General features: G+C 36.7%; 2 protein-coding genes across 2 annotated transcripts; both read right to left on the minus strand.

Moving 5' to 3' along the window:
- Positions 1–10: 10 nt before the first annotated feature.
- dus3l (dihydrouridine synthase 3-like (S. cerevisiae)) lies at positions 11–7,393 on the minus strand. Its single transcript, XM_008422158.1, has 16 exons — positions 6,757–7,393; positions 6,036–6,145; positions 4,937–5,207; positions 4,485–4,836; positions 4,153–4,223; positions 3,962–4,057; positions 3,745–3,786; positions 2,883–3,035; positions 2,692–2,808; positions 1,960–2,025; positions 1,729–1,839; positions 1,300–1,396; positions 1,101–1,176; positions 663–851; positions 328–456; positions 11–250 (listed from the first exon to the last, which is right to left on the minus strand). Exons 2-16 carry the CDS (start codon positions 6,110–6,112, stop codon positions 178–180), a joined length of 1,920 nt encoding a protein of 639 aa, XP_008420380.1. The 5' UTR covers positions 6,113–6,145; positions 6,757–7,393; the 3' UTR covers positions 11–177.
- A 94-nt stretch (positions 7,394–7,487) lies between these two features.
- On the minus strand, positions 7,488–10,559 carry mterf1 (mitochondrial transcription termination factor 1). Its single transcript, XM_008422159.2, has 2 exons — positions 10,324–10,559; positions 7,488–9,408 (listed from the first exon to the last, which is right to left on the minus strand). The coding sequence occupies exons 1-2, from the start codon at positions 10,324–10,326 to the stop codon at positions 8,251–8,253; spliced, it is 1,161 nt and encodes a 386-aa protein (XP_008420381.1). The 5' UTR covers positions 10,327–10,559; the 3' UTR covers positions 7,488–8,250.
- Between the last annotated feature and the right edge of the window lie 352 nt (positions 10,560–10,911).

Here is a 10,911-nt window from a genome sequence, read left to right on the forward strand (position 1 = left end):
CAACCAGACCTTAAGTGTAACTCCTTTATTCTGCTTCACAAAACAAATTAAACAGGATTAGTAGTAGTCTCTGGAATTTATAAAACATTTTTCCATTATCTTTTTTTTTTTAAACAACCCAAAAAATAAAATAAAATAAAATAAACAGACTCTTCTAGTCGCGTCACTCAAAGAAAATCACTTGTAGGAATTTGCTTTGTGCTTAGGTAAAAAGTTGAAATTCTTCGGGACAGGTCCGAGGAGCATTTCACTGAAACAACAATATAGAAGATTTTTATTACAATTTAACAATAAGAACGTCACTTAATTAAATGTTCTGGCTCTTACCTGATCCTGATCCAGTCGTCAACATTCTGACTGGCCATCAGCGACTCCAGGTAGTTCCTGCCCATGTAATACGGCGGCCGCTCATTGATCTTTTGAGGAACTCGTTCCAACAAGCCAACAGGAATATATCTATTAAAAAATAAAATAAAATAAAAAACACAGCAGTTCATACTTAAGGATTGATATGTTTAAATATACACCAACCAATATGAACTTCTCATCACGTACTGGAAATTTGATCATGACTGTTTCTCCAGGATATTAGCTGGCATGAATATCACAAGTTCAATGGAGGTGAAAAATATTTTTAAAAGTATGATGGTGATGTTGCAGACCTGCACATGAAGGAGAGCCACTCCAGCAGGAAGTTTCGGGTCTTTTCGACGCCCCGGGTGTCGGAGCCCCAGTGCTCCAGCCCGAAGTTGGTGAAATCCCTGAGGATGTCCAGCCGCTCGCTGGACGAGACGTCCCAGTGTCGGCTCTCCTTTATCTCCGTGAAGATCCAAGGCTTGATTAGGGCACCCCTGAGAAAATAAATGCAACATTAAACAAAATAATACAACAACTTAAGAATATTTAAAATTAATTAATTTTTAGTTTTAGCTTAGTTTAAACTACTTCCCCTTTTAAATCCAATGGAAGCAATAAAACAGATTTAAGTAATTTCCAATGAGTAAAAACAGTAAAACTGAAAGAGGGCTAGTTCATTCATCATGACTGTAAATCCAGTGGCTCACATGACTTTCTCCTTAAAGTATGTAAACAATTCAAACCTTGCAATCATGATGCCAGAAACACCGGTCTCTTTGGCTTTCACTGCATCTTCATAAGACAGAATGTCTCCATTACCTGGACCAACAAAAACAAGTTACATCAGTAAAACCACATCCTTAAACCTATAAAAGGTTTTACAGACTTTATGTCAACACTCAGATTCCTCCACCATAGAAATAAAAAGGCAGACTGACGCACCAAAGAGTGGAACAGGGTCGGCCAGCTTGGCACATGCGCTGATATAATCCCAGTCAGCTGACTTTGTGTAGCGCTGCTCCCTGGATCGGCCATGCAGCTGCAAAACAACACCGTCATTATGAGTGGTATGTGCAGTATGTCTATAAAAATAACATAAACATAGAGGTGGAAAAAGAAAACATGATGCATGAGAAGAAAATACTTTACAGATGAGGAGAAACCACTTGGGAATTCATAAAAATACAATTTTCAATGGGCTACCGCTTAAAACTTTACTGAATAACAAATAAATGCAAATTTCTAATCAATTGTTAGTTTTTAAAATTATTTTCATATGAGAATTTAGTAAAATTTCTCTTCTTTTGAGATTTCTCCTCAAAATACGCCATTGTCAAGTTCATTTCTACAGTCATTTAAGACGAGACTCACTGTAACCATGGAGACGCCCCAGTTCTTCATTTCTCCAATGAGTTTGTGTGCGATGTTGGACTTCTCCTGAACACCAGTGCGGATCTTGACAGTTACAGGGACATCTAGGACCTTTAGAAAGAAGCAAGAACCGCATTAAATTGTTCAATTTCTTCATGCTGTTAACTTTAAATCACTATTTCATGCCAACCAGCAGCAAATATAACAAATAAATAAATACTCTGTACTTGCATAATTCATTCCTTTGATTATCTGTTCAAATTTTCTGGTTCTGGTCATCAAGCCACATCCTCCACCCTGAAGCACAAACAAAAACCACTGTGAATGAGTTTAATAGTTTCTACTAGTTCTGGACAATAAATCAAAACAATGATTATCGCTATAGACACGTGACCAATACCAATAGATAAAACGTCTGATAGAATATCCAATATGCAAAATGTTCATTGAACTCTGAACATTCAGAATCAGACAGCATTTTGGGAGATTTAGGCAGAGGAAAGACCTTAGCAGCTCTAAAGAAAAGTTTGTGGAATCAACTGACTCGCTCTTTGGTTACCGAGCAACTAATTAATTCCTTGGTTACCTAGCAACAATCTGTTGAGTAACTGACGCAGAAACAATTTAAGGTTTTGCCACTGTGCCTCATAACTGCTTACAGATAAAAAACAACTTTGTGGAGTAACAACTGTGGATAAAACAGGAAATGTCAAGCCACCAGTTTGGTAGTATTTCAGATATTTAAAACAAAAAACTAATCAATAATTAGTTTTTGAAAGTTTTTTTCAGTCATATTGTCCAGCCCTGGTTCCTGCCATAATATAGTAGTAGCTCTTGATGTTTAATTTGTATTTGTTGTGGGAAAATAAGGCTCGACAAAACCGGGCCGCAATTTTCAAAGTGACAGAATCAGAAATGTTTACGCCAAAATGATGAGAACAGAGAGGTTAAATAAGAGTTCACCTTCTTGTAAACCAGATCAATGGGGCATCCAGAGTTGATATCTACAAAATCAACGTCGGTGTAGTTGTTGATGAGCTCCGCACACCGCGTCATGGTGTCAGGAAAACAGCCTTCAACCTGGAACAACATCTCACACTTCACATCCAGTCACAGAAACCTGCGTTTGAACTCCGAAGTGGGAAAAGCGTCACCTGAACACCAAACAGATCCTCGCTCTCGTGCCTCTTCAGGAGGGCCCACTCTGACTGATGCCCCTGCAGCAGATTCGTGCACATGGCCATCTCCCCGCAGGTGATGTCTGCGCCGAAGCGCTTGCACACACGACGGAAAGGCAAGTTCCCACACTGTCAAGACGTAAAAGAAGACAAAGTTGAATGTAAACAATATGGCGGCTTAGTCAGGGTTCACAGTTACCTGTAACGCTATTTATACACCCTAAGCCATGTTAAAACCACTTAAAATATGTTTGTTTAGATGTTATGCGACAGACTATGGTTTTTAAGAATCTTAAAAGTGTGGAGTGCATTTATATTCAGGTTCCTATGTTGATGCTTGGCAGAACCACTTTTCACTGCAACAACTTTTTCCCTGTATCCATAATTAGGTTGGTTAGAAAGGTAAAAAAAAAAAAAAAAAATAGTTTTTTGAATTTCTTGCCACTGATTCTCAATGAGCTTTACGTCTGGACTTTGACTAGGCCATTCTAACACATTATTATACTAAAATCTTGCTCTAGCTTTTTGTTTAAGGTTGTTGTACATGGAAGATTACTTTTTAGCTCCATCCAAGCTAAACAGGAGAAGCTAACTCTTACCATAGAAGAAACATGGTAAGAAACATAGAAGAAACAATCCCACAGCATGACACTGCCACCACCAGGTCTTACTTAGGAATTGTGTTCACGCTAAAGTATCAGAGTAAAGGAAGTGCTAAACTTTTCTGACTTAATTGCAAGAATAATTGCACTCCACCACATAAAATTCCAAAAAACACATTAAAGTTTATAATTATAAAAAATTAAACATAAATTAAATGAGCACTGTTTTTACTTACAGTTGTTAGAGGAGCGAGATAGAGCTTGTCTTTGAAGTCCACCTTGAACATATAGACATAACTTTTAATACAAAACTTATAAAACTTTTAAAAATACTCCCAACTTTCTAAATATGTATCTGCTGGTTTCTACTGGTTCCAACTAGAACTTCTGGAAAAACTGTAGTGTTTTTTAATTAAAGGAAGAACTTTGGAGTAAAGTTTGGCTGACATTTACCTTTTTCTTTTCACAGGGCCGCAGTTTGATAACATCGGCATCAGTTAGCGGGCCTACAGTCTTTACTGGTGGCTGGATATCCGGACAGGTGGGCAGCTAGTTACAGAGCAAACATTTAAGTTTATACACCCCTGAAAACATAATAAATGAGACCCTCTGCAGCAAATGTAGTTAAGAGAACAAGTGTGTACCGATTTGTCTGTAGAAACATGCTGAATTTCTTCTTTTGGCTCTGCAGATACCTCTGTTGCACAAACATCACCTACATAAATAAAAAAATGAATTATCACATTTAAATTTGTGAAGTTGATGCAACATTTGCAGTTTTGCAAAAAGTTTATTTTATTTACTTTCAGTAAAAGGAACATGCTGCTGAAATGAGTGTTTGTTAATTATTTGAGTCAAAAAATAAGTTTTAATTTGTGAAATTGGTTTGAGAGTCATAATAATGTGTCCTTTAAAGCAGCTCTCCTAGAGCAGGATGGTTTGGACTCTTATAAACAAAAACAGTTCTGCGTCTTACCATTGCCCTGCTGTTCCTTCTTATCTTTGTTGTCTGAAAGCGTTTTCAGGTATTCCTCTGACTTTTTGAAGGTGACAGAACGTTTCCTCAGGCGATACTGCAGATCTTTACTCAGGCTGTTCTTCACCAAAGTCCTTCCTTCGTAAGCTTCGACCAGCTCAGCCTTCTCCATGGTTTTAAAGTCAGCTGTAGTGTGCGCCTTGGCGAAGCGGCAGGCGAGCCCGTATTCACACTTTCCAAATGAGTCGTAGAGGTAACAACGTTCCCCGATGTCAGCAGGCTTATTGGCCAAGTACTCGGCGACATCATGGTAAAAGATGCATTTGTCTCCAAACTTACATTCACCGTTTTTCTAGGAATGGTTAAAAAAAGTCAAGAGAATAATCAATTTTTACAGGAATCTGAAAGGATTGCATGCTGCATCTTAAAAAAAAGCAGGAGGTTCAATCTACCTGAATGACTGACAAACACAGTCGCTTTTCTTCATAAGTGGTGGGTTTTATGTGTGGCCTCGACTTATTCTGACCACGAAATCTTTTCTTATCCTGTTTTTCTGTTTTCTTCGCATCTTCAGGGTCCAATTTGGATTTTTTACAGTCAGGTTCGTCCACAGAGGGATCCTTTTTCTCTTGTGGCGTCTCATTTTCAGCGGATTTCTCTCCTTTGGAGCCCTGCCATTCTGAATCCAGAAAGCCATGAAATGCATCTTTGGTGGTGAGGAATCTGCAAAAAAAAAAAAAAAGAAAAAAATAATTTAAAAAATGTTTTAAAATACTTTTAAAACAGATCCAAAAGCAACATTAAAAAGATTAGTCAAGAATACCAAAATACAAGCTGAAAACCATTAATAAATTAATCACTTTACGAGTCTTTATGAGGCTATGGGTTGTTTTTCTTAACTCTGATAAAAAATAAAAAACATTTGCAGTCAACAGAATGTTTGCAACTTCCCTTTAAGGAGGTTTCTAACATATTTCCCCAATCAAAATTTCATATCGTCTTAAGACTGAAATTTCCTCTGTCCATTTTACCTCAAATTCAAAGTGATGAATGTATATATAATGCTTCTCATTCCTTATATAACCTATTATATTACATAATCAATTTCATAATACTGTCTTTTCTTCCTATATTTATGTAGATTTCTAAGACATTTAAATCAAACTCCAGGCTGTGGGAAGCCTGTAAAAATATTTTACAGGCTTTATTATGCTTTTTCTTGAGTGAGAAAAACAAGCACAATAAAAAATTGTCACCACCTAAGCTAAACCAACAAGAGCTTCTATTGCGAATTGAAAAATACCCAAATACCACTGACATTGCAGATACTTATCCCATTCTGCATAACAATAAAAAGATAACTGGTTTGACAAAAGTAAAAACTCTCACTGACATTCTGCTCTTTTAGCTTCAACAGACGAAGGCAGTGAGTAGTGCCGAGTTGAAGCATGAATACGCCACAATGAACTATCATCATGTTGAAGCTGATTCCATGAGATACGTACAGTACAGCGCTCCCTCTAGTGTCAAGTGTTGATGAAAGTTACTTACTCTTGTTTGATAGCAGCTTCACCTTTCACAGCTACATGTGTTGCCGTTTCTGTGGCGTCTTCTGCTGATGCCTCCATCACTTGTTCAAAGACTCACTCCCTCTTCTTACTCTGAAATGTTTCGATAAAAGATAAACAAATGAAGCAGAAAAGAACGGTACCAAACATATGTGGTTTGTAGATGTAATAATTGGAAATTTGCTGCATATGCCACTCTATTTTTAGAAAGATTTTAGATTAAATTACAGAGTTGGGCACTATTTACATGACTTTCAAAGGCATTTGGTTGCCCTGTATTTTACTTAAAATGTTTGTGAAATTTCTTGAATCATGCATCACTGTGGTCAATCACAACTACCAAGACGAGCTCAAGCTTCTCTGACTATAGCACAAAAAAAGTTCCAAAAAATACACGCCAACTTCTAATCAGTTACTATTAGATGGATACACAATAATTTCGAGATTTTAGGAGCCTTTTAAATGCAATATTTTCACGTATTTATGTGTGTGTTGGTAGCAATTCTCAATTCCCACTATACCAGTTATGCTGGAGATTTGATTCTGATTATCTTCAGTCTGAACATGTTTAACTTGCGCCTAGCTGATCTTCGTTTTAGTAGCAAAGCTCCACTATGGTATGATACACTTAAACACAGTCAAAACAAAAAAATCTTTACGTGTCAAGTTAATTAGAATAACACTCCACAAAGTCTCTCACTTACCTGTTTCTTTATCAAGTTGTCAAAAGTTACAGTAACATGAACTGCTCCAGCAGTAGTTAACTCAAAACTCTGCTAGCAAGCTAACAAATTAAAGCGCGTTTTCCCGCAAGCTAGCAGTTAATGTTCAATAAAAAGCTTAACCTGCCTCGATAGGAGCTACAACTGCAAATAAAACCGATACAGATAACGTTAACTATATTAATGCACTTTCAAACATGCAAACCGTGCAGTTAAATTTCACCACCTTGTGGTAACCGATGTGCATCAGTTTAATTATTCCCGGAGAGAACGTCTAAAGATTGGTTCCGCATGGAAATCTCCGACAAGCTATATATTTTGAAAAATATTTTTATAAATAAATTTCTAACAGAAATTTTAAAAGAAAGTTAGTATACAAAGTGCATGTCTGTTTTTGCTAATACAGAAATAATTATTCATAGTAAGCAGTAACATGCTAAAAACATGATCAATTGTTAAGCATTACTTCATTTTGTTTGTGAGCCAACAGCAGAAGGCACCGGAAACGATTTGAATAAAGCTACAGAAATGATACGTTTCTTTGGGCAAAGTCAAAAATATAAACTTGTGAGAGATTCTTATGTGTGTACAGATCATTACAACAGTGGTGTGTTGGAATTAACTGAATCTTTGAGGGAGCGTTGACCTGTCAAACATGGCAACCTCCCTTTTACAATCAGAAATGTCTGACAGAGACAAAGAAATGACTCACGTTAACTTGTGGATGTAATGTTACAGAATAATCATTAAAACTCTAATGAATACAGAGCAATAATGCAATAAAATGCATCAAATAAAGAAATTTGTCGCTGGATAACAGATAAAATGCTCAGAAACCTCCACAAATACATTATCCACCACATTTAGGAACATCCCAGGTAGTTTTTTTGTTTGTTTAGGATTTAGATTTGGGGACTGAGATGACTTTGGATAAAGGTGCATTCTGTGTATGGTGAAACATTTCTGTGTTATTTTGGGTCCTGGATGGTTATTATAAAACCCAATTACAAAAAAAACAATTAAAACATCTCGGTTTTATAAAACTTACAATGTTTATATTTGGAAAAAAACTTTTTCTTTACAAACCTGCCAAACAAACATGTTGGAGGCATCTAATGGTTGTTATGGAAACTTGATGAGGTTAAGATGCCACTTTTTGCTATGCTAAAAATTAGCCTTGAATTTGTTTCTGGATCTTTCACCATCATCTTTAAAATATTTGTTCAACTTATAAAAATAGACATGGCTATGATTAGTTTTTCGTTTAAAGGAACTGTTAAAATAATTATTTCTTAGCATTTTCTTTATCCCAAAATTGAATGGACTGATATTAGAGACTGAATTTTTATATTTTTTTGTGTAAAATTATCCTACTGTACACAAGACTTTTTACACATCTCTACTAGGGGTGCAGATAAATGTAGCCATACATGGATGAGTATCTGTTATATTTTATCACAGTAAAATCTGCTGCATTCACTCCTCAGAAACTCCAGAAAGTTTTTCTATCTTTGCTACAAATCGTTTCTTGCTGGAGTCCAGGATGTTGATGCCATTTTTCTCAAAGTCATATCCAACTCTCTGCAGCTCCTTCAGTCGCTCTGTGATGTTCTGGATGCTGTAGTCCAGAACTTTTGGCTTCTCCAAAATCTGCTTTATTGTTATTCCTCCTTTTAGAAGACAGTCCAGTTTGGAGTTCAGAGTGGCTGCGCCGATGTAGAGAATGTTGGGGTAGTTTAATACTAGTTTTTTCATGTCGCTTTCTTTGAAGCCTAGTAAGGACATCTTCTCCTCGAGGCTGTGAATGTTTCTCTTCAGACAGTCGTTGGAAAGGACCAAAATGTCTGCTCCTTTTCCCTGCAGAAGTGCTAGCAGTTCGGCATCACTTAACATCAGAGAGGTTTTCAGATTGTTAATGTTGGTCCCGATTCTTTTAGTACTTTTGATTAGAAGATACACGTTTTTAGATATTATACTTGTAGCAAATTGTTCAGGATTTTTTCCACCCAGCTCCAGACAGATGTCTTCAAGAAACTCCACCATCTGCTTGTTCAGCTCCAGGGTGTTGGAGAACGTCCTCGGCGCTGTGGTCAGCAGCCGACGAAGGTCTTTGGAGTTTAATCCCAATGAGATTAAGAAAGCGATGTTTTTCTTCAAGTCCTCGTTGTCACTAGAACGGAAAAAAGACTCGGGTGAGCGGTCCAGGATGCTCACGATCTCAGCGTCTGTGTTGAAGACGTTTCTCCACAGCTGCCAGCGTTCCTCCAAGTGATCAAGTGACCGTGTGATGGCGCGGGGATAACGGGACACGATGCTGGCGATAACTTTGCAGCTGGCGCCTTTTTCTTGCAGGAACTGAGCGAGGCACATCTCGTTGGTGAAGGACTTTCGAAGAACGCCTGGTTGACGCTGGCGCGCCATTTTTACGTCCACTCCCAACACATATAGGTTCTCAAGTAGAGATTTATTCTCTGTGTCTGATGGCAACAATGGGTCATTACTGCCACTGCAATGCCTCCAGGTGATGCAGGTTGATGCTAGCTGTAGCAGTGAACGCCTAAAGCTCTTCTGCAGAACGAGTGAATGATGGATACGAATAAGGGTCCTTATACCAGAAACTGAAGCCATTTTTTCCTGAAAGGGAACAGAGATCCATGTTATGGCATTTCTTTGGTTATAAATGGTAAAAAAAAAAAAAAAACAGTAATGTAAATAAGTAAGCTATAATAAAGTGACTTGTTTATTTTAATGTTCACTTATCCTTTCTGTTCAGGTCCTTAAGCAATTTTAATTTCTCTAAGATTCAAATTTACTTCTGTGCATTAACAGTAATTAATGAAAAATTACATTTTACATTTACTTTCCAAATATTGCGAAAAAGTAAATCTAGAACTTTTTCACATTCTGTCACATCACAAACTCAAGCTTAAAACTATTTATTGGGATTCTATGTAATAGACCAGCACAGCAGCGCATTGTTTTGAAGTGAAAGAAAAACTATACATTAATTTTCTAAAACTTCCCGAAAGAGTAGTATTTTTATCAACCTCCTGGTACGACATACACCAAAATACATCCAGCTGAAATTGCTGCAAAAGGTGAAGGACTGGGATATTAATATTTATTGAAAAACTCTGTAAATATGTATGTCTTAATTACTTTTAGTAAGAAAACAGGAAATACAAATAAGCATTATTTTTACTTCTACTCTATCAAGCTGTTAAGACAAATTTAATTTGGAGTCTGGAAAATTTACTTCCTAAATGTGACACACGGCATCTACTCAATCAAAAAAAAAAGGGATTTACTGAAACCAGAAAAGCTAATCTGATGTGAAATTCTGGTTAAGCAAAGTTTTTTCACGTCTTGTTCAAAAAATCTGAATTTAAAACCACATTTGGTCAAAGTTAAATTCAAAACACAGTCGGTTTGCTGCTAGCATGACTTCCACCAGAGCAATTTAAACCTTATTAATATCGTGGGAAATGCTATATTTAGTAAAAACACTCGACAGTCTTTCTTTAGTTTTAAAATTTAAAACAAACATACCATATTCCGTTTTTCGACTTTACTTTTCACACTATACCTCTTGAACGTACCAGTGGATGCGAGAACTTGGAGGAACTCACGCGAGATTTTGAATTTGAGAAACGAATTTATCAAAGCTGGCGCCCTCTAGCGTTTCGGAGTTTAAACTTGCTTCCCAGTTTGTTGTTCTCGCCAGCAGGTAGCAGCAAAGGACTTCATTTTGTGAGACTTGTCGCTTCAAGTTAACGTGAAAATGAACGTTTATAAAGAAAAAAAGAGACTCTAGGACACTTACGATGATTCCGTATTCAGACATGACGACGTTAAGCATTGAAGTTAATTATTTTAGGTTTAAAAAACCTTCAAAAAGCACTACAGCATTTTCACTTATTTGTATAATACCTACAGAAACCAGTGAGGAAAGAGGACTGAGGCCACTGAAAAAAATCTGATTTGTTCTCAGAATTCGGACCTTTTTTAAACATTTTTACAGAAAACTACTGAATTAAGAGGTTAGTTTTTCACACACAGCTTATGTATATTAAATAAGGCCAGCTTTGAGCATTCTTTGTGTTTTTTACAGTTAAAAAAAAAAGATTTTAGAGCATT

The sequence above is a fragment of the Poecilia reticulata genome, linkage group LG11 (genome assembly GCF_000633615.1).
Source record: "Poecilia reticulata strain Guanapo linkage group LG11, Guppy_female_1.0+MT, whole genome shotgun sequence".
NCBI classification, from domain to species: Eukaryota; Metazoa; Chordata; class Actinopteri; order Cyprinodontiformes; family Poeciliidae; genus Poecilia; species Poecilia reticulata.